The sequence below is a fragment of the Mustelus asterias genome, unplaced genomic scaffold (genome assembly GCF_964213995.1).
Source record: "Mustelus asterias unplaced genomic scaffold, sMusAst1.hap1.1 HAP1_SCAFFOLD_2979, whole genome shotgun sequence".
Lineage (NCBI taxonomy): Eukaryota > Metazoa > Chordata > Chondrichthyes > Carcharhiniformes > Triakidae > Mustelus > Mustelus asterias.
The window spans coordinates 16,463-42,635 of NW_027592924.1; the positions used below are offsets into that span (position 1 = coordinate 16,463).

Here is a 26,173-nt window from a genome sequence, read left to right on the forward strand (position 1 = left end):
TGGGCAGAAAAGCGGCAGATGATGTTCTGTGCAGCAAAATGTGAGGTGGTTCAGTTTGGTATGAAGATCATGGGGTTGCACAAAGGCTGCAACTCTAAAGGGGGGGTACGGGAGCAGAGGGACCTGGGTGTCTCTGTGCATAAATCATTGAACAAAAAACAAAGAAAATTACAGCACAGGAACAGGCCCTTTGGCCCTCCAAGCCTGCACCGACCATGCTGCCCGACTGAACTAAAACCCCCTACCCTTCCGGGGACCATATCCCTCTATTCCCATCCTAAAAGAACAAAGAAGTGTTCCTCTTGCAGGATGTGGGAGGTAAGGTTCACCATTAGTGACCCTGCTGACTTCACCTGTGGGAGGTGCACCCAGCTCCAGCTCCTCACAGACCGCCTTAGGGAACTGGAGCTGGAACTGGATGAACTTCTGATCATTCGGGAGGCAGAGGGGGTGATAGATAGCAGTTATCGGGAAGTGGTAACACCTAAAAACGAAGCTAGCTGGGTGCCAGTCAGGAGAGGGGAGGGGAGGAAGCAGTCAGTGCAGGGATCCCCTGTGGTTGTTCCCCTCCAAAATAAGTATACCGTTTTGGATACTGTTGGGGGGGAATGGCCTTCCAGGGGTAAGCCACGGTGACCAGGTCTCTGGCACGGAGTCGGGCTCTGTGGCTCAGAAGGGAAAGGGGGTGAATAGGAGAGCAATAGTAGTGGGGGACTCAATAGTTAGAGGCACAGACAGGCGGTTCTGTGGGCGCGAACGAGACTCCAGGATGGTAGTCTGCCTCCCTGGTGCCAGGGTCCTGGATGTCTCTGAGCGGGTAGAAAGCATCCTAAAAGGGGAGGGTAATCAGACAGACGTCATTGTCCACATTGGTACAAATGATGTAGGCAGAAAGAGCAGGGAGGTCCTGCAAGAGCAATTTAGGGAGTTAGGTAGAAGGCTAAAAAGCAGGACCTCTAGGGTAGCAATCTCTGGATTACTCCCTGTGCCACGTGCTAGTGAGGCTAGGAACAGGGAGATTGTGCAGCTGAACGTGTGGCTAAAGGACTGGTGCAGGAGGGAGTGTTTCAGATTCGTGGATCACTGGGAAGTCTTCCAGGTAGGATGGGACCTGTACAAGAAGGACGGGTTACACCTAAACTGGAGGGGCACCAATATCCTGGCTGGGAGGTTTGCTAGTGTGGTTCGGGTGGGTTTAAACTAATGTGGCAGGGGGGTGGGGATCAGGACAATAGGTCAGCGAGTGTAGAGACCAGGGATGAGCATGGGGCCAAGACAAGGCTACCTAAGAGGAAGAGCAATCTGGGGGAGGATGAACTCAGTGGGCCTGGAGAATGCAAGGAGCGTAACGGGCAAGACAGATGAACTTAGAGCCTTAATGCATGCGCAAAACTTGGACGTGGTTGCAATGACAGAGACTTGGTTAAAAGGACAGGACTGGCAGCTGAATATTCCGGGGTATAAGTGTTTTAGGCAAGACAGAGAAGGGGCTAGGAGAGGTGGGGGTGTAGCAATACTGGTTAGGGAGCATATTACAGCGGTACAGAGGGTGGACAATTTGGAAGGGTCAGGTAACGAGACACTGTGGGTGGAGCTCAGAAACAGGAAGGGCGCAGTCACTATGCTGGGGGTATACTACAGGCCTCCCAACAGCCCACGGGAAGTGGAAGAACGGATTTGTAAGGAGATTCTGGACAGGTGTAGAAAAAATAGGGTTGTTGTAGTGGGAGACTTTAATTTCCCTCACAGACTGGAAATCCCTGAGGGCTGGGGGTCCGGACGGGGAGGAATTTGTAAAATGTGTCCAGGAAGGATCTTTGGAACAATATGTTGACAGTCCGACTAGAGAGGGGGCTGTACTGGACCTAGTACTGGGGAATGAGCCCGGTCAGGTCATCAAAGTTTCAGCGGGGGAACATGTGGCGAAGTGACCACAATTCTGTAAGCTTTCGGACAGTCATGGAAGAGGATGAGTGTTGTCCTATGGGTAAGGTGCTGAATTGGGGGAAGGCTAACTACAGCCGGATTAGACAGGATTTGGTGGCTGTTGATTGGGAGAGGCTGTTCGAGAGTAAATCCACATCTGGCATGTGGGAGTCTTTTAAGGAGCAGTTGATAGGACTGCAGGACAGGCATGTGCCTGTAAAGAGGAAGGATAGGAAAGGTAGGATTCGAGAGCCGTGGATGACCAGGGAAATTGTGGGTCTAATCAACTCTCCAGATACTGGAGAGTTGCAATAATAGCAGAGTTGTTGTGATGGGAGACTTTAATTTCCCAAACATAGATTGGAATATCCCTAGGGTAAGGGGATTGGATGGGGAGGAGTTCGTTAGGTGCGTTCAGGAGGGTTTCCTGACACAGCATGTGGACAAGCCTACAAGAGGAGAGGCTGTACTTGATCTGATACTGACCAATGAGCCTGGACAGGTGTCAGATCTCTCAGTGGGAGAGCATCTTGGGGATAGCGATCATAACTCTATCTCCTTTATGCTTGCATTGGAAAAAGAGAGGATCAGGCAACCTAGGAAAGCGTTTATATGGAGTAAGGGGAAATACGAAGATATAAGGCAGCAAATTAGAGGAGTAAATTGGAAGGAGGTATTCTCAGAGAAATCTACTGAAGAGAGGTGGCAGTTTTTCAAGGAATGTCAGGGAGGAGTTGGTAGGTTAAAGGAACCGTGGTGCACGAAAGCTGTGCGGGACCTAGTCGAGAAGAAAAGGAAAGCGTACAAAAGGTTCAGAGAGCTTGGCGAAGATAGGGATCTAGATGAGTATATGGCTTGTAGGGACTAAAGAAGGAAATTAGGAGAGCCAGAAGGGGTCACGAGAAGGCCTAGGCAAGTAGAATTAAGGAAAACCCTAAGGCGTTCTATAAATATGTGAAGAGTAAAAGGATGAGACGTGAAGGAATAGGGCCTATGAAAGGTGAAGGCGGGAAAGTCTGTACGGAACCAGTAGAAATGGCAGAGAAATGAGTATTTTGCCTCAGTTTTCACAGAGGAGAAGGACCTGGGTGGATGTATGTGGGCTTGCGGTGGACTGAAAAGATTGAGTATGTGGACTTTAACAAAGAGGTTGTGCTGGAATCTTTGAATGGCATCAAGATAGATAAGTCGCCGGGTCCGGATGGGATGTACCCCAGGTTACTGTGGGAGGCGAGGGAAGAGATTGCAGAGCCTCTGGTGATGATCTTTGTGTCGTCGATGGAGACGGGAGAGGTGCTGGAGGATTGGAGGATTGCGGATCTGGTTCCTATTTTCAAGAAGGGGAATAGGGATAGCCCAGGAAATTACCGACCGGTGAGTCTAACCTCAGTGGTTGGTAAGCTGATGGAGAAGATCCTGAGGGACAAGATTTATGAGCATTTAGAGAGGTTTAGTATGCTCAAGAATACTCAGCATGGCTTTGTCAAAGGCAGATTGTGCCTTACGAGCCTGGTGGAGTTCTTCGAAAATGTGACTAAACACATTGACGAAGGGAAAGCGGTAGATGTGGTTTATATGGATTTTAGCAAGGCGTTCGATAAGGTCCCCCATGCAAGGCTTCTCGAAAAAGTGAGAGGGCATGGGATCCAAGGGGCTGCTGCCCTGTGGATCCAGAACTGGCTTGCCCAAAGGAGGCAGAGAGTGTGTATAGATGGGTCTTTTTCTAATTGGAGGTCGGTCACCAGTGGTGTGCCCCAGGGATCTGTTCTGGGACCCTTGCTGTTTGTCATTTTCATAAATGACCTGGATGAGGAAGTGGAGGGATGGGTTGGTAAGTTTGCCGACGACACGAAGGTTGGTGGGGTTGTGGATAGTCTGGAGGGATGTCAGAAGTTACAGAGGGACATAGATAGGATGCAAGACTGGGCGGAGAAGTGGCAGATGGACTTCAACCCAGATAAATGCGTACTGGTCCATTTTGGCAGGTCAAATGGGATGAAGGAGTACAATATTAAGGGAAAGACTCTTAGTACGGTAGAGGATCAGAAGGACCTTGGGGTCCGGGTCCATAGGACTCTAAAATCGGCCCCGCAGGTGGAGGAGGTGATTAAGAAGGTGTATGGTGTGCTGGCCTTTATCAATCGAGGGATTGAGTTTAGGAGTCTGGGGATAATGATGCAGCTATATAAGACCCTCGTCAGACCCCACTTGGAGTACTGTGCTCAGTTCTGGTCGCCTCATTACAGGAAGGATGTGGAAAAGATTGAAAGGGTGCAGAGGAGATTTACAAGGATGTTGCCTGGATTGAGTGGCATGCCTTATGAGGATAGGCTGAGGGAGCTTGGTCTTTTCTCCTTGGAGAGACGTAGGATGAGAAGAGACCTAATTGAGGTATATAAGATGTTGAGAGGCATAGATCGGGTGGACTCTCAGAGGCTTTTTCCCAGGGTGGAAATGGCTGCTACGAGAGGACACAGGCTTAAGGTGTTGGGGGGTAGGTACAGGGGAAATGTTAGGGGGAAGTTTTTCACACAGAGGGTGGTGGGCGAGTGGAATCGGCTGCCGTCAGTGGTGGTGGAGGCAAACTCAATGGGGTCTTTTAAGAGACTCCTGGATGAGTACATGGGACTTAATAGGATGGAGGGTTATAGGTAGGCCTAAAAGGTAGGGATATGTTCGGCACAACTTGTGGGGCCGAAGGGCCTGTTTTGTGCTGTAGTTTTCTATGTTTCTATGTTTCTACAAAAGAGGCATACATGAGGTCCAGGCAGCTAAAAACAGACGGAGCACTGGAGGAATACAGAGAAAGTAGAAAATAACTCAAACAGGGAGTTAGAAGGGCAAAAAGGGATCACGAAATGTCCTTGGCAGACAGGATTAAGAAGAATCCCAAGGCATTTTATACACACGTTAGGAACAAGAGGGTTGTCAGAGAAAGAGTCGCACCTCTCAAGAACAAAGGAGGGGAATTATGCTTAGAACCCGAGGAAATAGGTGAGATCCTAAATGAATACTTTACATCAGTATTCACAAAGGAGAGGGACACGTTGATTGGTGGTGTCTCAGAGGGATGTGTAGACCCGTTAGAACAAATCGCAATTACAAGGGAGGAAGTGTTAGGTGTTTTAAAAAGCATTGAGGTAGACAAATCCCCAGGGCCAGATGGCATCTGTCCTAGATTACTGAGAGAGACAAGAGATGAAATTGCTGGGCCTCTAACAGAAATCTTTGTTTCTTCATTGGACACAGGTGAGATCCCAGAGGATTGGAGGATAGCAAATGTGGTCCCGTTATTTAAGAAGGGTAGCAAGGATAACCTGGGTAATTATAGGCCAGTGAGCTTGACGTCCGTGGTCGGGATATTATTGGAGAAGATTCTTAGAGATAGGATCTATACACATTTAGAACTGAATAGTCTCATTAGCGATAGACAACATGGTTTTGTACGAGGGAGGTCATGCCTCACAAATTTGGTTGAGTTTTTTGAGGAGGTGACAAAAATGATCGACGAGGGAAGGGCCGTGGATGTCGTCTACATGGATTTTAGTAAAGCATTTGACAAGGTCCCTCATGGCAGGCTGGTGCAAAAGGTTAAATCTCACGGGATCAAAGGTGAAATAGCTGGATGGGTGGAGAACTGGCTTTGCCATAGAAGACAGAGGGTAGCAGTGGAGGGGTCTTTTTCTGATTGGAGGTCAGTGACTAGTGGTGTTCCGCAGGGCTCTGTACTGGGTCCTCTGCTGTTTGTGATATATATAAATGATTTGGAAGAAGATGTAGCTGGTCTGATTAGTAAGTTTGTGGACGACACAAAGATTGCTGGAGTTGCGGATAGTGATGAACATTGTCAGAGAATACAGCAGGATATAGATAGGCTGGAACATTGGGCGGAGAAATGGCAGATGGAATTTAATCCAGATAAATGCGAAGTGATGCATTTTGGTAGATCTAATGCAGGGGGGAGCTATACAATAAATGGCAGAACCATCAGGAGTATAGACACACAGAGGGATCTGGGTGTGCAAGTCCACAGATCCTTAAAGGTGGCAGCACAGGTGGAAAAGGTGGTGAAGAAGGCATATGGTATGCTTGCCTTTATTGGACAGGGCATAGAGTATAAAAGTTGGCATATGATGTTGCAGATGTATAGAACGTTGGTTAGGCCACATCTGCAATACTGCGTCCAGTTCTGGTCGCCACACTACCAGAAGGACATTGAGGCTTTGGAGAGAGTGCAGAGAAGGTTTACCAGGATGTTTCCTGGTATGGAGGGTATTAGCTATGAGGTGAGATTGAGTAAACTAGGGTTGTTCTCCCTGGAAAGACGGAGGTTGAGGGGCGACCTAATAGAAGTTTATAAAATTATGAAGGGCATAGATAGGGTGAACAGTTGGAAGCTTTTTCCCAGGTCAGAAATGACAAACACAAGGGGTCACAAGTTCAAGGTATTGGGGGGCAAGGTTCAATACAGATATGCGGGGGACGTTTTTTACACAGAGGGTGGTGGGGGCCTGGAATGCACTCCCAAGCAAGGTGGTTGAGGCAGACACGCTAGGATCATTTTAAGACTTATCTAGATAGCCACATGAACAGACTGCGAATAGAGGGATACAAACGGATGGTCTAGTTAGGAACACATGATCGGTGCGGGCTTGGAGGGCCGAAGGGCCTGTTCCTGTGCTGTATTGTTCTTTGTAAATGACAGGTGACAGGACAGGTGGAGAACAGTTAATAAAGAATGTAGTATTGTGGGCTTTATTGATAGGGGCATAGGTGCAGGAGCTGAACTTGTATCGGACACTCGTTAGACCTCAGGAGTACTGTGGTCACTACTGGATTGGAAGGATGTGAATGCATTGCCGAGAGTGTAGAAGAGGTGTGCAAGAATGGTCCCAGGGATGAGAAACTTTAGTTATGAGGATAGCTGGAGAGGTTGGGACTGTTCCCCTTGGAGAGAAGAAGGCTGAGAGGAGATTTGATAGAAATGTTCAAAACAATAGGGAGAAACTGTTCTCATAGAGTCAGAGAGGATTACAGCATGGAAACAGGCCCTTCGGCCCAACTTGTCCATGCCGCCATTTTTAACCACCAAGCTGGTCCCAAGTACCTGCGTTTGGCCCATATCCCTCTATACCCATCTTACCCATGTAACTGTCTAAATGCTTTTTAAAAGTGAGTGAGTGGGAAGGTGGGATTGAGAGTCTGTATGTGAGTGAGAGTGAGGGAGTGGGTGTGAATGTGTGAGAGTCTGCATGAGTGTGAGAGAGAGAGTGTGTGAGTGAATGTGACAGAGAGAGTGAGAGTGTGAGTGAGAGTCTGTATGTGAGTGAGAGAGTGTGTGAGTGAATGTGAGTGAGAGACTGAGATTCTGTATGTGAGTGAGAGTAAGAATGTGAGAGAGTGTGTGTGGTTGTGAATGTGACAGAGTGTGAGAGTGCAAGTGAATGTGAGTATGTGAAAATGAGTGACAGTGAGAGAGTGTGAGAGAGAGTGTGAGTGAATGAGTGAGAGACTGAGAGTGTGTGTGTGAATGTGAGTGATTTTGTGAGAGTGAGACAGAGAGTGTGTGAGATTGAGTGTGAATGTGAGAGTGTGTTTTTGTGTGAGCGTGTGAGAAAGTGACAGAGACTGAGTGTGTTTGGTGTGAGTGTGCGAGTGAATGTGAGAGTGTGAATATGCGAGAGCGAGAGAGTGTGAAAGTAAGTGACAGAGAGAGAGAGTGAAGTGAAAGTGATAGACTGAGAGATAGGCTGGGATTTTACCATCGCGTTGTGCCTATTTTCGGGTGCAATGTGGTGGTAAGGTGGACATAAAGCGCTTAGCGTGATTGGCGCCGGTTCTCGTGACCAGCGCCATTTTATGAGCGTCGGATTGCCGGCGCGGTCAGCCTCTTGGCAGAAATGGGTGAGAGACAGGTTAATTTATTGAAATTCATTTAAATAAACATTTACATGTCATTAGTGAGCCCGGCGCTCGATCGTCAGCTCCTGCCTCCCTTTCTGACCTCACCGGGAAAGGTTCTCGCCGGCGAGGAACAGACATGGTCCCCATCAATGGGGAGCAGTCGACTTGGCCTCGCCGGTGGAACCAGAGGCCATTGAGGCCCCCCAGGGAGGCCTAAGGACAAGGTGGGGTGCCCCCTTGGGCAGTGCCAGACTGACAGTGCCAGTCTGGTACCTGGGCAATGCCAGTCTGGTACCTGGGCAATGCCAGTCTGGTACCTGGGCAATGCCAGTCTGGTACCTGGGCAATGCCAGTCTGGTACCTGGGCAATGCCAGTCTGGTACCTGGGCAATGCCAGTCTGGTACCTGGGCAATGCCAGTCTGGTACCTGGGCAATGCCAGTCTGGTACCTGGGCAATGCCAGTCTGGTACCTGGGCAATGCCAGTCTGGTACCTGGGCAATGCCCACCGGGCAGTGCTGGGGGCGGGGCCAATGTTGGAGGGTCAGTGGGTGTGGGGATAATGGGGGAGGGGTCTATGGGGGGGTTAATGGGGGTGGAGGGTGCCTGCTGCCACTCTGCAGTGATCGGTGGGGGGGAGGGAGGGAGAGGGGGCCCGCTCCCACTCTGCAGTGATCGGTGGGGGGAGGGAGGGAGGGGGCCCGCTCCCACTCTGCAGTGATCGGTGGGGGGAAGGGAGGAGAGGGGGCCCGCTGCCACTCTGCAGTGATTCAGTGGGGGGGGGGAGGGAGGGAGGGGGCCCGCTGCCACTCTGCAGTGATCAGTGGGGGGGAGGGGAGGGAGGGAGGGGGCCCGCTCCCACTCTGCAGTGATCAGTGGGGGGGAGGGAGGGAGAGGGGGCCGCTGCCACTCTGCAGTGATCGGTGGGGGGGAGGGAGGAGGGGGCCCGCTGCCACTCTGCAGTGATCGGTGGGGGGAGGGAGGGAGAGGGGGCCCGCTGCCACTCTGCAGTGATCAGTGGGGGGGGGAGGGAGGGAGAGGGGGCCCGCTGCCACTCTGCAGTGATCAGTGGGGGGGAGGGAGGGAGAGGGGGCCCGCTGCCACTCTGCAGTGATCAGTGGGGGGGAGGGAGGGAGGGAGAGGGGGCCCGCTGCCACTCTGCAGTGATCAGTGGGGGGGAGGGAGGGAGAGGGGGCCCGCTGCCACTCTGCAGTGATCAGTGGGGGGAGGGAGGGAGAGGGGGCCCGCTGCCACTCTGCAGTGATCAGTGGGGGGGAGGGAGGGAGGGAGAGGGGCCCGCTCCCACTCTGCAGTGATCGGTGGGGGGAGGGAGAGAGGGGGCCCGCTCCCACTCTGCAGTGATCAGTGGGGGGGAGGGAGGGAGAGGGGGCCCGCTGCCACTCTGCAGTGATCAGTGGGGGGGAGGGAGGGAGAGGGGGCCCGCTGCCACTCTGCAGTGATCAGTGGGGGGGAGGGAGGGAGAGGGGGCCCGCTGCCACTCTGCAGTGATCAGTGGGGGGGAGGGAGGGAGGGAGAGGGGGCCCGCTGCCACTCTGCAGTGATCAGTGGGGGGGAGGGAGGGAGAGGGGGCCCGCTGCCACTCTGCAGTGATCAGTGGGGGGGAGGGAGGGAGAGGGGGCTCGCTGCCACTCTGCAGTGATCAGTGGGGGGGAGGGAGGGAGAGGGGGCCCGCTGCCACTCTGCAGTGATCAGTGGGGGGGAGGGAGGGAGAGGGGGCCCGCTCCCACTCTGCAGTGATCAGTGGGGGGGAGGGAGGGAGAGGGGGCCCGCTGCCACTCTGCAGTGATCAGTGGGGGGGAGGGAGGGAGAGGGGGCCCGCTGCCACTCTGCAGTGATCAGTGGGGGGGAGGGAGGGAGAGGGGGCCCGCTGCCACTCTGCAGTGATCAGTGGGGGGGAGGGAGGGAGGGAGAGGGGGCCCGCTGCCACTCTGCAGTGATCAGTGGGGGGGAGGGAGGGAGAGGGGGCCCGCTGCCACTCTGCAGTGATCAGTGGGGGGGAGGGAGGGAGAGGGGGCCCGCTGCCACTCTGCAGTGATCAGTGGGGGGAGGGAGGGAGAGGGGGCCCGCTCCCACTCTGCAGTGATCAGTGGGGGGGAGGGAGGGAGAGGGGGCCCGCTGCCACTCTGCAGTGATCAGTGGGGGGGAGGGCAGCGGGGCCGCGATTGGTGGGGGAGGGAGAGGGTCCGCGATTGCTCGAGGCAGCGGGGGGTCGGCGGGGGCTGCACCTCCAGCCCTGCGATTGGAGGGAGGGTGAGCTGCTTCACGCTGCCTGCAGCATCAGAGGCCTGCACATGCGCACCAGCTCCCCCTGCAGGCTTTCGGGGCGTTAAGCCCTCCCACTGGCTTCGACAGCGAGCTACAGGCTCACTCAGAATTTTTCCAGCAGAGTGCGTCTGGGGGCACCTAAAAACAGGCCCAAAAGACAGATTTTAAAAACTCTCCCAGTTTCAAGTCTGCCCCGCACTTAGAAAAAAAATGGTAAAATCGCCCCAGAGTGTGACAGTGTATGTTAGTGTGTGCGAGTGAGGTGAAAGTGTGAATGTGAGTGACAGTGAGAGAGTGAGTGTGAAAGAGAGAGAGAATGTGAATGAGTGACAGAGAGTGAGTGTGTTTGATGTGTGTGTGTGCGAGTGAATGTGAGCGAGAGTGAGAGCGAGCGAGTGCGTGTGTGTGAATGTGAGTGACAGAGGGCGCGCTAGGGCGAGGGCGCGCGAGAGTGAGTGAGTGTGTGTGTGTGTGTGTGTGTGTGTGTGTGTGTGTGAATATCTGAGTGTGTGAGTGAGAGAGTGAATGTGAGTCAGAGTGAGAGCGAGTGAATGTGAGCGAGAGCGAGCGAGTGCGTGTGTGTGAATGTGAGTGACAGAGGGCGCGCGAGGGCGAAGGCGCGCGAGAGTGAGTGAGTGTGTGTGTGTGTGTGAATATCTGAGTGTGTGAGTGAGAGAGTGAATGTGAGTGAGACTGAGTTGAGTGTGAGTTTGTCGAGTGATCGCTCACAATGATGGATCCACTTACACCGAGATGGGGTTAAAAATTCCAGCATGTTTATGTACAGGCATTGAGAAGCATCGAGAAGCACACAGACACCAGGTCGTCTGGGACTGATGGCCTGATTCAGCCACATGGACAATGACCATCTCACTATCACTGACCCTCCCTCTGACCCAGGCTCCTGCTCACTCTCACTGACCCTTTCTTGCCCAGTATCCCATCCCTTTCTCCCCTGTGGATCCTGGGCTTCCTACTCCACATACACACCCCACGCACATGCACGCACACCCAATTGCAGACTCCTGCGCACACGCATGTAACACACAAGTTGTACATGTTCACACGCACACAAATATGCGAGCACACACATAAGTATGCACACAGGAAAGTGCATACATACCCGCGCACGCGCACACACACACACGTACACCCACACACGTATGCCCGCGCGCACACGGACACACACACACACACACACACGTACACACACACACACGTACACACACACGTACACGTCTGCGTGCGCGCACACATACGTGCACACAAATACGCGGGCGCGCGCACGCACATGAGAGCGCACGCACGCACACGGGAGCACACGCACGCACACACGGGAGCGCACGCACGCACACGGGAGAGCACGCACGCACACGGGAGAGCACGCACGCACACGGGAGCGCACGCACGCACACACGGGAGCGCACACGCACACATGGGAGCGCACACGCACACACGGGAGCGCATGCACACGGGAGCGCACGCACGCACACGGGAGCGCACGCACGCACACGGGAGCGCACGCACGCACACAGGAGCGCACGCACGCACACACGGGAGCGCACGCGCACACACGGGAGCGCACACGCACACGGGAGCGCACACGCACACACGGGAGCGCACACGCACACACGGGAGCGCACGCACACGGGGCGCACGCACGCACACGGGAGCGCACGCTCGCACACGGGAGCGCACGCACGCACACGGGAGCGCACGCACGCACACAGGAGCGCACGCACGCACACGGGAGCGCACGCACGCACACGGGAGCGCACGCGCACACACGGGAGCGCACGCGCACACACGGGAGCGCACGCGCACACACGGGAGCGCACGCGCACACACGGGAGCGCACACGCACACACGGGAGCGCACACACGGGAGAGCACACGCACACACGGGAGCGCACACGCACACACGGGAACGCACACGCACATACGGGAACGCACACCCACACGGGAGCGCACACCCACACACGGGAACGCACGCACGCACTGTACTTTCCCCACTTCTCTCCTCTGCACTCACCTCTTCCCCATGTCCATGAGCCTTTGCAGCCACACAGCAGCCCTGACACCCACCAGTCCCTCAGTCACTGGCAGCTTTGGGTCTGACCATCCCTATTTACCACCCCCCCCCCCCTCCCCCACCCCACCCCCGACCCTTCCTCTCCCTCAGGCACTGGACAGCTCTGGATCCCCCTCCTTCCCTCCCCCCCCAACAACTTTCATTTGCTGCCCCCACCCCCGCACCCACCCCCATCACCCCACACACGCAGCCGCCCCATCCCACAGTCACTGGACAGCGCCAGGTCCGACCACGTCCGCACCGTGCTGGCGAAGCGATGAGCGCAGGAGGACATTCTCATTCTTCAGCTCTTTGGCGGGGTGAGAGAAAAGGAATGAGAGAGGGAGAGACAGAAAGAGAGAGAGGGGAGGGCAAAAGAGAGGGAGAGAAAAAGAGATGAGGAGAAGAGAAACAAAAACAGAGCAAGAGAGATAGAGAGACAGGGAGGAGGACAGAAAGAGGGAGATATAGAAAGAGGTAGACAGTGAGAGAGAGAGTGGGAAAGAGAGCGAGAGACAGAAAGGTAGGGAAAAACAGAGAGATGGAGGATGAGAAAGACAGATAGAGAGAGTGAGAGAGAGAAGAAGACAGAGCGGGACAGAGAGAAAGAAAGATAAAAAGACAGAGAGAGATAGAAAGAGGGAGAAACAGAGAGAGAGGTACAGACAGAGAAAGAGTGACAGAGTGAGGGAAAGGCAGAAAGGTTGAGATAGAGAGAGACAGACAGACAGACAGAAAGAGGGACAGACAGAAACAGAAACCATGTCAGAGGGAGAGGGAATGAGTGCGAGAGACAGAAAGAGAAGGATAGAGAGAGAAAAACAAAGAAACAGAGAGCGAGAGATCGAGAAAAGCAGAGACAGAGAGAGGGACAGAAAGAGAAAGATAGAGACACAGACAGACAGAGATGGTATGAGGAGAGAGGTAGAAGGAGGGAGAAACAGAGAGGGAGATAGCGACAGACAGCCAGAGGGGGACACAGAGTGAGAGACAGAGAGCGAGAGAGGTGAAGAGAGAGAGAGACAAAGAAAGAGAAACAGAGAGGTACAGGCAGAGACAGAAAGAGTAAGAGAGGAAGGAGAAAGAGGGACAGAAAGACAGAAAAGTAGAGAAAAAGAGAGAGAAAAAGAGAGACACACAGAGTGGGAGGTAGAGAAATGGGAGAGAGTGAAGAGAGAGAACAACATTACTGGAGAACAGACACAAAACATACATCTTATGGTGTTATAGAAAGCCAGTGTGGGAGCAGAAGGAGGCCATTTGGCCTATCGAGACTGTTCAGCCCCGCGCTAAGATGCTGCTATACAGGCGGAGGAGGGAGAGGGATGCAGAGAAAGGTGGGAGGGGTCAGGCACAAGCCTTTCACCACTGGCTCCCTGAGGACATCGGCTGATAACCGTTGCCCCATGCCGGGGGGGGGGGGGGGGGGGATAACCGTTGCCCCATGCCGGGGGGGGGGGATAACCGTTGCCCCGTGCCGGGGGGGGGGGGGATAACCATTGCCCCATGCCGGGGGGAGGGGGGGGGGGGCTCAGGGCGCGAGTCTCCCTCGGACTTCCTCACCTTTCTCTCACCCTTCACTGTCGACATGCTCACAGCTGAGCGGAGGGTGCGGGAGGGGCAGAATGTGACCGAATGCAAGTCAGAGAGGGAGAGATCAGCAGGTCATGGGAGAGCGAGTGGGACCGACCAGGGGCACAGCTGGAGCAGCTGCAGGTTCAGAGGTCGGGGTTGAAGGTCAAGGACAGCGGTCTACCTGTTGACGCAGCAGCTCATTGTCTATTTGTAGTTGTTCCAGTTCCTTCAATTCCTCCAGCAGGCGCACATTGCCCTGTCTCAGCTCCTGAATGTAGTCACACGCCTTCGACAGGATCCCACCTTTACTCTGAAGGGGAGAGAGACAGAGATGTGAAGGAGAGGGACGGAAATGTGAGACAGACACCGAGATGTGAGGCACAGAATGAGGAAGAGAGAAAGACATGACAGAGGAGTAAGAGCAAGAGAGAGAGAGATAGAGGGACATGGAGGTGAGAGACATGAGGGAGGAAGAGGGGGCGGGGAGGGGGAACGGAGGGGGGGAGGGGGAGCGGAGGGGGGGAGGGGGAGCGGAGGGGGGGAGGGGGAGCGGAGGGGGGGAGGGGGAGCGGAGGGGGGGAGGGGGAGCGGAGGGGGGGAGGGGGAGCGGAGGGGGGGAGGGGGAGCGGAGGGGGGGAGGGGGAGCGGAGGGGGGGAGGGGGAGCGGAGGGGGGGAGGGGGAGCGGAGGGGGGGAGGGGGAGCGGAGGGGGGAGGGGGAGCGGAGGGGGGGAGGGGGAGCGGAGGGGGGGAGGGGGAGCGGAGGGGGGGAGGGGGAGCGGAGGGGGGGAGGGGGAGCGGAGGGGGGAGGGGGAGCGGAGGGGGGAGGGGGAGCGGAGGGGGGGAGGGGGAGCGGAGGGGGGGAGGGGGAGCGGAGGGGGGGAGGGGGAGCGGAGGGGGGAGGGGGAGCGGAGGGGGGGAGGGGGAGCGGAGGGGGGGAGGGGGAGCGGAGGGGGGGAGGGGGAGCGGAGGGGGGGAGGGGGAGCGGAGGGGGGGAGGGGGAGCGGAGGGGGGGAGGGGGAGCGGAGGGGGGGAGGGGGAGCGGAGGGGGGGAGGGGGAGGGAGGGGGGGAGGGGGGGAGGGGGGGAGGGGGAGCGGAGGGGGGGAGGGGGAGCGGAGGGGGGGAGGGGGAGCGGAGGGGGGGAGGGGCGCGGAGGGGGAGATGGGGCGCGGAGGGGGAGATGGGGCGCGGAGGGGGAGATGGGGCGCGGAGGGGGAGATGGGGCGCGGAGGGGGAGAGGGGGCGCGGAGGGGGAGAGGGGGCGCGGGGGAGGGGGGTGGAGGGGGCGCAGAGGGGGTGGGGTGAGGGGCGTGGAGGGGGTGAGGGGGAACGGAGGGTGAAGGAGGGGGAAGGAGGGGGGCGCGGAGGGGGGAGTGGGCGCGGAGGGGGAGTGGGGGCGGAGGGTGGGGGGAGGGGAGCGCGGAGGGGGGAGTGGGGGCGGAGGGTGGGGGGAGGGGGGTGCTGAGGGGTGGGAGGGGGGCCCGGAGGGGTGGGAGGGAGCACGGAGTGGGGGGGGGGGGAGGGGGGCACGGAGGGGGGGGGAGGGGGCATGGAGGGGGGGGGGCGCGGAGGGGGCACGGGGGGGAGGGGGACGCGGAGGTGGGGGGAGGGGGACGCTGAAGGGAGGGCGCGGAGGGGGATGGGGGAGGGGGGCGCGGGGGGGGCGCAGAGAGGGAGTGAGAGAGGCGCAGAGAGAGAGGCGCAGAGAGAGAGAGAGGCGCAGAGAGAGAGAGAGGCGCAGAGAGAGAGAGAGGCGCAGAGAGAGAGAGGCGCAGAGAGAGAGAGGCGCAGAGAGAGAGAGGCGCAGAGAGAGAGAGAGAGAGGCGCAGAGAGAGAGGCGCAGAGAGAGAGAGAGAGGCGCAGAGAGAGAGAGAGAGGCGCAGAGAGAGAGAGAGAGGCGCAGAGAGAGAGAGAGAGGCGCAGAGAGAGAGAGAGAGAGGCGCAGAGAGAGAGAGAGAGGCGCAGAGAGAGAGAGAGAGGCGCAGAGAGAGAGAGAGAGGCGCAGAGAGAGAGAGAGAGGCGCAGAGAGAGAGAGAGAGGCGCAGAGAGAGAGAGAGGCGCAGAGAGAGAGAGAGAGGCGCAGAGAGAGAGAGGCGCAGAGAGAGAGAGAGAGAGGGGGGGACGAAGAGAGAGAGGGGCGCAGAGAGAGAGAGAGAGGCGCAGAGAGAGAGGCGCAGCGAGAGAGAGAGAGGCGCAGAGAGAGAGAGAGAGGCGCAGAGAGAGAGAGAGAGAGGCGCAGAGAGAGAGAGGCGCAGAGAGAGAGAGGCGCAGAGAGAGAGAGAGAGGCGCAGAGAGAGAGAGAGAGAGAGGCGCAGAGAGAGAGAGAGAGAGGCGCAGAGAGAGAGAGGCGCAGAGAGAGAGAGAGAGGTGCAGAGAGAGAGAGAGGCGCAGAGAGAGAGAGAGAGAGGGGGGACGAAGAGAGAGAGGGGCGCAGAGAGAGAGAGGGGCGCAGAGAGAGAGAGGCGCAGCGAGAGAGAGAGGCGCAGAGAGAGAGAGAGGCGCAGAGAGAGAGGCGCAGAGAGAGAGAGGCGCAGAGAGAGAGCGACGCAGAGAGAGAGAGAGAGGCGCAGAGAGAGAGAGAGAGGCGCAGAGAGAGAGAGAGAGGCAGAGAGAGAGAGGCGCAGAGAGAGAGAGAGACGCAGAGAGAGAGGCGCAGAGAGAGAGAGGCGCAGAGAGAGAGAGAGAGGCAGAGAGAGAGAGAGAGGCGCAGAGAGAGCGACGCAGAGAGAGAGAGGCGCAGAGAGAGAGAGAGAGGCGCAGAGAGAGAGCGACGCAGAGAGAGGTGCAGAGAGAGAGAGAGAGACGCAAAGAGAGAGCGACGCAGAGAGAGAGAGGTGCAGAGAGAGAGAGACGCAGAGAGAGAGGCGCAGAGAGAGATGCTCACAGAAAGAGAAATGCTGATCGAGAGAGAGACTGACAGAGAGTGAGAGACAGAAAGAGAACACAGAGAAAGGGAAGACAGCCCAGGAAAGCAGAGCTGCTGACACAATTCAAACGCCTGAGTTCGGAACAGAAGTCGACCATTCTGCCCCTCGAGTCTGTTCCCCAGTAAATGAAGTCATGGCTGATCTGATTGTGACCTGAATGCCAGAATCCTGCCAACACCCGATAATCTTTCATCCCTTTGATCATCAAGTATCTATCTCACTTAAAAATATTCAAAATCTTGTGTGTTTGTAAGGAAGCAAGTGAAACCTTTCAATTATCCTGACACGTCCACACCTCTGCTGAAGTCTGGAAGGAGAACATGAGGGCCAAGCGCATCAGGTAACTCTTGTATTCATCATCGCACAACACGGGCACCTTCTACCCTTCATCAACATCAGCTCAAATCAACTCTGTGTTGCTGCCGTATCACTGACACCCACCAAACCTCATTCACAGCCTCAGTTACATTGTTGTCTCCGTAACCTCCGACGCCCCGAGGAGCCTCCCTATCTCTGTAACCTCCTCCAGCCCCGACAACCCTCCCTATCTCTGTAACCTCCTCCAACCCTCCCTTTCTCTGTAACCTCCTCCAACCCTCCCTATCTCTGTAACCTCCTCCAACCCTCCCTATCTCTGTAACCTCCTCCAACCCTCCCTATCTCTGTAACCTCCTCCAGCCCCGACAACCCTCCCTCTCTCTGTAACCTCCTCCAGCCCCGACAACCCTCCCTCTCTCTGTAACCTCCTCCAACCCTCCCTTTCTCTGTAACCTCCTCCAACCCTCCCTATCTCTGTAACCTCCTCCAACCCTCCCTATCTCTGTAACCTCCTCCAGCCCCTACAACCCTCAATATCTGTAACCTCCTCCAACCCTCCCTATCTCTGTAACCTCTTCCAGCCCCGAGGAGCCTCCCTATCTCTGTAACCTCCTCCAGCCCCTACAACACTCCCTATCTCTGTAACCGCCTCCAGCCCCTACAACACTCCCTATCTCTGTAACCTCCTCCAACCCTCCCGATCTCTGTAACCTCCTCCAGCCCCTACAACCCTCCCTATCTCTGTAACCTTCTCCAGCCCCGCAACCCTCCCTATCTCTGTAACCTTCTCCAGCTCCTACAACCCTCCCTATCTCTGTAACCGCCTCCAGCCCCTACCACACTCTCTATCTCTGTAACCTCCTCCAGCTCCTACAACCCTCCCTATCTCTGTAACCTCCTCCAGTGGGAGCAAATGGGAAGTGGTTTGGGTCCATTGGGACTGTGCACAGTGGGAGTGAATGGGCCGGGTTTGGGTCCATTGGGATTGTGTACAGTGGGAGTGAATGGGAAGGGGTTTGGGTCCATTGGGATTGTGTGCAGTGGGAGTGAATGGGAAGAGGTTTGGGTCCATTGGGATTGTGTACAGTGGGAGTGAATGGGAAGAGATTTGGGTCCATTGGGATTGTGTACAGTGGGAGTGAATGGGAAGGGGTTTGGGTCCATTGGGATTGTGTACAGTGGGAGTGAATGGGAAGGGGTTTGGGTTCATTGGGATTGTGTACAGTGGGAGTGAATGGGAAGAGGTTTGGGTCCATTGGGATTGTGTACAGTGGGAGTGAATGGGAAGAGGTTTGGGTCCATTGGGATTGTGTACAGTGGGAGTGAATGGGAAGGGGTTTGGGTTCATTGGGATTGTGTGCAGTGGGAGTGATTGGGAAGGGGTTTGCTAAGTTGAAGGAGATTTAATGACATTGCCTCACAGATCAACAGCATCTGTCCACTGCGACCCTTAACTCCCAGATTTACTGTACTGAGGGATAGAACATAGAACAGTACAGCACAGAACAGGCCCTTCGGCCCACGATGTTGTGCCGAGCTTTATCTGAAACCAAGATCAAGCTATCCCACTCCCTATCATCCTGGTGTGCTCCATGTGCCTATCCAATAACTGCTTAAATGTTCCTAAAGTGTCTGACTCCACTATCAGTGCAGGCAGTCCATTCCACACCCCAACCACTCTCTGCGTAAGGAACCTACCTCTGATAACCTTCCTGTATCTCCCACCACGAATCCTATAGTTATGCCCCCTTGTAGTAGCTCCATCCACCCGAGGAAATAGTCTTTGAACGTTCACTCTATCTATCCCCTTCATCATTTTATAAACCTCTATTAAGTCTCCCCTCAGCCTCCTCCGCTCCAGAGAGAACAGCCCCAGCTCCCTCAACCTCTCCTCATAAGACCTACCCTCCAAACCAGGCAGCATCCTGGTAAATCTCCTCTGCACTCTTTCCAGCGCTTCCACATCCTTCTTATAGTGAGGTGACCAGAACTGCACACAATATTCCAAATGTGGTCTCACCAAGGTCCTGTACAGTTGCAGCATAACCCCAAGGCTCTTAAACTCCAACCCTCTGTTAATAAAAGCTAACACACCATAGGCCTTCTTCACAGCTCTATCCACTTGAGTGGCAACCTTTAGAGATCTGTGGATATGAACCCCAAGATCTCTCTGTTCTTCCACAGTCTTCAGAACCCTACCTTTGACCCTGTAATCCACATTTAAATTAGTCCTACCAAAATGAATCACCTCACATTTATCAGGGTTAAACTCCATTTGCCATTTTTCAGCCCAGCTTTGCATCCTATCTATGTCTCTTTGCAGCCTACAACAGCCCTCCACCTCATCCACTACTCCACCAATCTTGGTGTCATCAGCAAATTTACTGATCCACCCTTCAGCCCCCTCCTCTAAGTCATTAATAAAAATCACAAAGAGCAGAGGACCAAGCACTGATCCCTGCGGCACACCGCTAGCAACCTGCCTCCAATCCGAAAATTTTCCATCGACCACCACCCTCTGTCTTCGGTCAGACAGCCAGTTACCTATCCAATCGGCCAACTTTCCCTCTATCCCACACCTCCTCACTTTCATCATACGCCGACCATGGGGGACCTTATCAAACGCCTTACTAAAATCCATGTATATGACATCAACTGCCCTACCTTCATCAACACACCTAGTTACCTCCTCAAAAAATTCTATCAAATTTGTGAGGCAAGACTTGCCCTTCACGAATCCGTGCTGACTATCTCGGATTAATCCGCATCTTTCTAAATGGTCGTAAATCCCATCCTGAAGGACCTTTTCCATCAATTTACCAACCACCGCAGTAAGACTAACCGGTCTATAATTACCAGGGTCATTTCTATTCCCTTTCTTAAACAGAGGAACAACATTCGCCACTCTCCACTTACCTGGCCCGTCTTTGAACTGTCTACAGAGCAATCCGGAATGATCTTTGACAGTTGCACAATCCAGTTATTGATCTTATCTCGTCGGCGTCTCTCCACTGCAAATGACAAGGGGGTGGTAAGTGGGTGCAAGTGACGACAATGAGAGAATAAAACAAAGACGGGGGCTGGGGAGGGGGGGGAGGTACGGGCAGTGTCAGACCCGGGAGGGGGAGGGGAGGGGGAACTCCCACAGTCTGGGGGGGAGGGGCCTCACAGTCTGGGGGGGGAGAGGAGCCTCACAGTCTGGGGGGGAGGGGCCTCACAGTCTGGGGGGGAGAGGGGCCTCACAGTCTGGGGGGGAGAGGGGCCTCACAGTCTGGGGGGGGAGGAGCCTCACAGTCTGGGGGGGGAGAGGAGCCTCACAGTCTGGGGGGGAGGAGCCTCACAGTCTGGGGGGGAGGAGCCTCACAGTCTGGGGGGGAGGAGCCTCACAGTCTGGGGGGGAGGAGCCTCACAGTCTGGGGGGGAGGGGCCTCACAGTCTGGGGGGGGAGGGGCCTCACAGTCTGGGGGGGGAGAGGAGCCTCACAGTCTGGGGGGGGAGAGGAGCCTCACAGTCTGGGGGGGGAGAGGAGCCTCACAGTCTGGGGGGGGAGAGGAGCCTCACAGTCTGGGGGGGGAGAGGAGCCTCACAGTCTGGGGGGGGAGAGGAGCCTCACAGTCTGGGGGGGGAGAGGAGCCTCACAGTCTGGGGGGGGAGAGGAGCCTCACAGTCTGGGGGGGGAGAGGAGCCTCACAGTCTGGGGGGGGAGAGGAGCCTCACAGTCTGGGGGGGGAGAGGAGCCTCACAGTCTGGGGGGGGAGAGGAGCCTCACAGTCTGGGGGGGGAGAGGAGCCTCACAGTCTGGGGGGGGAGAGGAGCCTCACAGTCTGGGGGGGGAGAGGAGCCTCACAGTCTGGGGGGGGAGAGGAGCCTCACAGTCTGGGGGGGGAGAGGAGCCTCACAGTCTGGGGGGGAGGAGCCTCACAGTCTGGGGGGGAGGAGCCTCACAGTCTGGGGGGGAGGAGCCTCACAGTCTGGGGGGGAGGAGCCTCACAGTCTGGGGGGGAGGAGCCTCACAGTCTGGGGGGGAGGAGCCTCACAGTCTGGGGGGGAGGAGCCTCACAGTCTGGGGGGGAGGAGCCTCACAGTCTGGGGGGAGGAGCCTCACAGTCTGGGGGGGAGGAGCCTCACAGTCTGGGGGGGAGGAGCCTCACAGTCTGGGGGGGAGAAGCCTCACAGTCTGGGGGGGGAGGAGCCTCACAGTCTGGGGGGGAGGAGCCTCACAGTCTGGGGGGGAGGAGCCTCACAGTCTGGGGGTGAGGAGCCTCACAGTCTGGGGGTGAGGAGCCTCACAGTCTGGGGGTGAGGAGCCTCACAGTCTGGGGGTGAGGAGCCTCACAGTCTGGGGGGGAGGAGCCTCACAGTCTGGGGGGGAGGAGCCTCACAGTCTGGGGGGGGAGGAGCCTCACAGTCTGGGGGGGAGGAGCCTCACAGTCTGTGGGGGAGGAGCCGCACAGTCTGTGGGGGAGGAGCCTCACAGTCTGGGGGGGAGGAGCCTCACAGTCTGGGGGGGAGGAGCCTCACAGTCTGGGGGGGAGGAGCCTCACAGTCTGGGGGGGAGGAGCCTCACAGTCTGGGGGGGAGGAGCCTCACAGTCTGGGGGGGAGGAGCCTCACAGTCTGGGGGGAGGAGCCTCAGTCTGGGGGGGAGGAGCCTCACAGTCTGGGGGGGAGGAGCCTCACAGTCTGGGGGGGAGGAGCCTCACAGTCTGGGGGGGAGGAGCCTCACAGTATGGGAGGGAGGAGCCTCACAGTCTGGGGGGGAGGAGCCTCACAGTCTGGGGGGGAGGAGCCTCACAGTCTGGGGGGGAGGAGCCTCACAGTCTGGGGGGGAGGAGCCACAGTCTGGGGGGGAGGAGCCTCACAGTCTGGGGGGGAGGAGCCTCACAGTCTGGGGGGGAGGAGCCTCACAGTCTGGGGGGGAGGAGCCTCACAGTCTGGGGGGGAGGAGCCTCACAGTCTGGGGGGGAGGAGCCTCACAGTCTGGGGGGGAGGAGCCTCACAGTCTGGGGGGGAGGAGCCTCACAGTCTGGGGGGGAGGAGCCTCACAGTCTGGGGGGGAGGAGCCTCACAGTCTGGGGGGGAGGAGCCTCACAGTCTGGGGGGGAGGAGCCTCACAGTCTGGGGGGGAGGAGCCTCACAGTCTGGGGGGGAGGAGCCTCACAGTCTGGGGGGGAGGAGCCTCACAGACTGGGGGGGAGGAGCCTCACAGTCTGGGGGGGAGGAGCCTCACAGTCTGGGGGGGAGGGGCCTCACAGTCTGGGGGGGAGGAGCCTCACAGTCTGGGGGGGAGGAGCCTCACAGTCTGGGAGGGAGGAGCCTCACAGTCTGGGGGGGAGGAGCCTCACAGTCTGGGGGGGAGGAGCCTCACAGTCTGGGGGGGAGGAGCCTCACAGTCTCGGGGGGAGGAGCCTCACAGACTGGGGGGGAGGAGCCTCACAGTCTGGGGGGAGGAGCCTCACAGTCTGGGGGGAGGAGCCTCACAGTCTGGGGGGGAGGAGCCTCACAGTCTGGGGGGGAGGAGCCTCACAGTCTGGGGGGGAGGAGCCTCACAGTCTGGGGGGAGGAGCCTCACTGTCTGGGGGGGAGGAGCCTCAGTCTGGGGGGGAGGAGCCTCACAGTCTGGGGGGGAGGAGCCTCACAGTCTGGGGGGGAGGAGCCTCACAGTCTGGGGGGGAGGAGCCTCACAGTCTGGGGGGGAGGAGCCTCACAGTCTGGGGGGGAGGAGCCTCACAGTCTGGGGGGGAGGAGCCTCACAGTCTGGGGGGGAGGAGCCTCACAGTCTGGGGGGGGAGGAGCCTCACAGTTTGGGGGGGAGGAGCCTCACAGTCCGGGGGGGAGGAGCCTCACAGTCCGGGGGGGAGGAGCCTCACAGTCCGGGGGGGAGGAGCCTCACAGTCCGGGGGGGAGGAGCCTCACAGTCCGGGGGGGAGGAGCCTCACAGTCCGGGGGGGAGGAGCCTCACAGTCCGGGGGGGAGGAGCCTCACAGTCCGGGGGGGAGGAGCCTCACAGTCCGGGGGGGAGGAGCCTCACAGTCCGGGGGGGAGGAGCCTCACAGTCGGGGGGGGAGGAGCCTCACAGTCCGGGGGGGAGGAGCCTCACAGTCCGGGGGGGAGGAGCCTCACAGTCCGGGGGGGAGGAGCCTCACAGTCTGGGGGGGAGGAGCCTCACAGTCTGGGGGGGGAGGAGCCTCACAGTCTGGGGGGGAGGAGCCTCACAGTCTGGGGGGGGAGGAGCCTCACAGTCTGGGGGGGAGGAGCGTCACAGTCTGGGGGGGAGGAGCCTCACAGTCTGGGGGGGAGGAGCCTCACAGTCTGGGGGGGAGGAGCCTCACAGTCTGGGGGGAGGAGCCTCACAGTCTGGGGGGGAGGAGCCTCACAGTCTGGGGGGGAGGAGCCTCACAGTCTGGGGGGGAGGAGCCTCACAGTCTGGGGGGGAGGAGCCTCACAGTCTGGGGGGGAGGAGCCTCACAGTCTGGGGGGGAGGAGCCTCACAGTCTGGGGGGGAGGAGCCTCACAGTCTGGGGGGGAGGAGCCTCACAGTCTGGGGGGGAGGAGCCTCACAGTCTGGGGGGGAGGAGCCTCACAGTCTGGGGGGGAGGAGCCTCACAGTATGGGAGGGAGGAGCCTCACAGTCTGGGGGGGAGGAGCCTCACAGTCTGGGGGGGAGGAGCCTCACAGTCTGGGGGGGAGGAGCCTCACAGTCTGGGGGGGAGGAGCCTCACAGTCTGGGGGGGAGGAGCCACAGTCTGGGGGGGAGGAGCCTCACAGTCTGGGGGGGAGGAGCCTCACAGTCTGGGGGGGAGGAGCCTCACAGTCTGGGGGGGAGGAGCCTCACAGTCTGGGGGGGAGGAGCCTCACAGTCTGGGGGGGAGGAGCCTCACAGTCTGGGGGGGAGGAGCCTCCCAGTCTGGGGGGGTGGAGCCTCACAGTCTGGGGGGGAGGAGCCTCACAGTCTGGGGGGGAGGAGCCTCACAGTCTGGGGGGGAGGAGCCTCACAGTCTGGGGGGGAGGAGCCTCACAGTCTGGGGGTGAGGAGCCTCACAGTCTGGGGGTGAGGAGCCTCACAGTCTGGGGGGGAGGAGCCTCACAGACTGGGGGGGAGGAGCCTCACAGTCTGGGGGGGAGGAGCCTCACAGTCTGGGGGGGAGGGGCCTCACAGTCTGGGGGGGGAGGAGCCTCACAGTCTGGGGGGGAGGAGCCTCACAGTCTGGGGGGGAGGAGCCTCACAGTCTGGGGGGGAGGAGCCTCACAGTCTGGGGGGGAGGAGCCTCACAGTCTGGGGGGGAGGAGCCTCACAGTCTCGGGGGGAGGAGCCTCACAGACTGGGGGGGAGGAGCCTCACAGTCTGGGGGGAGGAGCCTCACAGTCTGGGGGGAGGAGCCTCACAGTCTGGGGGGGAGGAGCCTCACAGTCTGGGGGGGAGGAGCCTCACAGTCTGGGGGGGAGGAGCCTCACAGTCTGGGGGGAGGAGCCTCACTGTCTGGGGGGGAGGAGCCTCACAGTCTGGGGGGGAGGAGCCTCACAGTCTGGGGGGGAGGAGCCTCACAGTCTGGGGGGGAGGAGCCTCACAGTCTGGGGGGGAGGAGCCTCACAGTCTGGGGGGGAGGAGCCTCACAGTCTGGGGGGGAGGAGCCTCACAGTCTGGGGGGGAGGAGCCTCACAGTCTGGGGGGGGAGGAGCCTCACAGTCTGGGGGGGGAGGAGCCTCACAGTCCGGGGGGGAGGAGCCTCACAGTCCGGGGGGGAGGAGCCTCACAGTCCGGGGGGGAGGAGCCTCACAGTCCGGGGGGGAGGAGCCTCACAGTCCGGGGGGGAGGAGCCTCACAGTCCGGGGGGGAGGAGCCTCACAGTCCGGGGGGGAGGAGCCTCACAGTCCGGGGGGGAGGAGCCTCACAGTCCGGGGGGGAGGAGCCTCACAGTCCGGGGGGGAGGAGCCTCACAGTCCGGGGGGGAGGAGCCTCACAGTCCGGGGGGGAGGAGCCTCACAGTACGGGGGGGAGGAGCCTCACAGTCCGGGGTGGAGGAGCCTCACAGTCCGGGGGGGAGGAGCCTCACAGTCCGGGGGGGAGGAGCCTCACAGTCCGGGGGGGAGGAGCCTCACAGTCCGGGGGGGAGGAGCCTCACAGTCCGGGGGGGAGGAGCCTCACAGTCCGGGGGGGAGGAGCCTCACAGTCCGGGGGGGAGGAGCCTCACAGTCCGGGGGGGAGGAGCCTCACAGTCTGGGGGGGAGGTGCCTCACAGTCCGGGGGGAGGAGCCTCACAGTCCGGGGGGGAGGAGCCTCACAGTCTGGGGGGGACGAGCCTCACAGTCTGGGGGGGAGGAGCCTCACAGTCTGGGGGGGAGGAGCCTCACAGTCTGGGGGGAGGAGCCTCACAGTCTGGGGGGGAGGAGCCTCACAGTCTGGGGGGAGGAGCCTCACAGTCTGGGGGGGAGGAGCCTCACAGTCTGGGGGGGAGGAGCCTCACAGTCTGGGGGGGAGGAGCCTCACAGTCTGGGGGGGAGGAGCCTCACAGTCTGGGGGGGAGGAGCCTCAGTCTGGGGGGGAGGAGCCTCACAGTCTGGGGGGGAGGAGCCTCACAGTCTGGGGGGAGGAGCCTCACAGTCTGGGGGGGAGGAGCCTCACAGTCTGGGGGGGAGGAGCCTCACAGTCTGGGGGGAGGAGCCTCACAGTCTGGGGGGGAGGAGCCTCACAGTCTGGGGGGGAGGAGCCTCACAGTCTGGGGCGGGGGGAGGGGTGTATCTGTTTGGGGAGGGGGTTATGGTTCGGTTTTCTGGGTGGCAGGATGTGCTGCCCCTCTCTCCCTCTCCGATTCTGATGTCTTTCCCCATCTGAGTGACCGACAGATCTGCAGCGAGAGCAGCGCCACCCTGAGTGCTGGCCACCACTGGGATTGCAGCTAGGGAGGGAGACAGGGTGAGGACCCCGGGGTGGGGGTTTGACCGTCAGTGAGGACCCCGGGGCGGAGGGGGGGCGGGGGGGTGGGGACGGTCTGTGAGAGAGGCGCCCCAGTCGGTAATCCTGCCCGCCTTGCCCACTCTGTCCTTGACCTCTACCCACCAACATTCAATCTGCAGCCTGACAAGAATTGGTCTCAATTAGGGAAAGGGAGGATGGGACTGCCCCAGGCCTCGCCCACCTTCCCCATCCCCCACCTTCCCCAGGCCTCGCC

At 58.6% G+C, this 26,173-nt stretch overlaps 1 protein-coding gene across 1 annotated transcript; it reads right to left on the reverse strand.

Moving 5' to 3' along the window:
* Nucleotides 1–10,833: 10,833 nt before the first annotated feature.
* LOC144490171 (upstream stimulatory factor 1-like) lies at nt 10,834–20,084 on the reverse strand (the record flags this gene model as incomplete). The annotated part of the gene is made up of 3 exons (XM_078207979.1): nt 10,834–12,495; nt 13,935–14,070; nt 19,921–20,084. Coding segments are annotated over 3 exons (383 nt in total), but the record flags the coding sequence as incomplete, so codon positions are not given.
* Between the last annotated feature and the right edge of the window lie 6,089 nt (nt 20,085–26,173).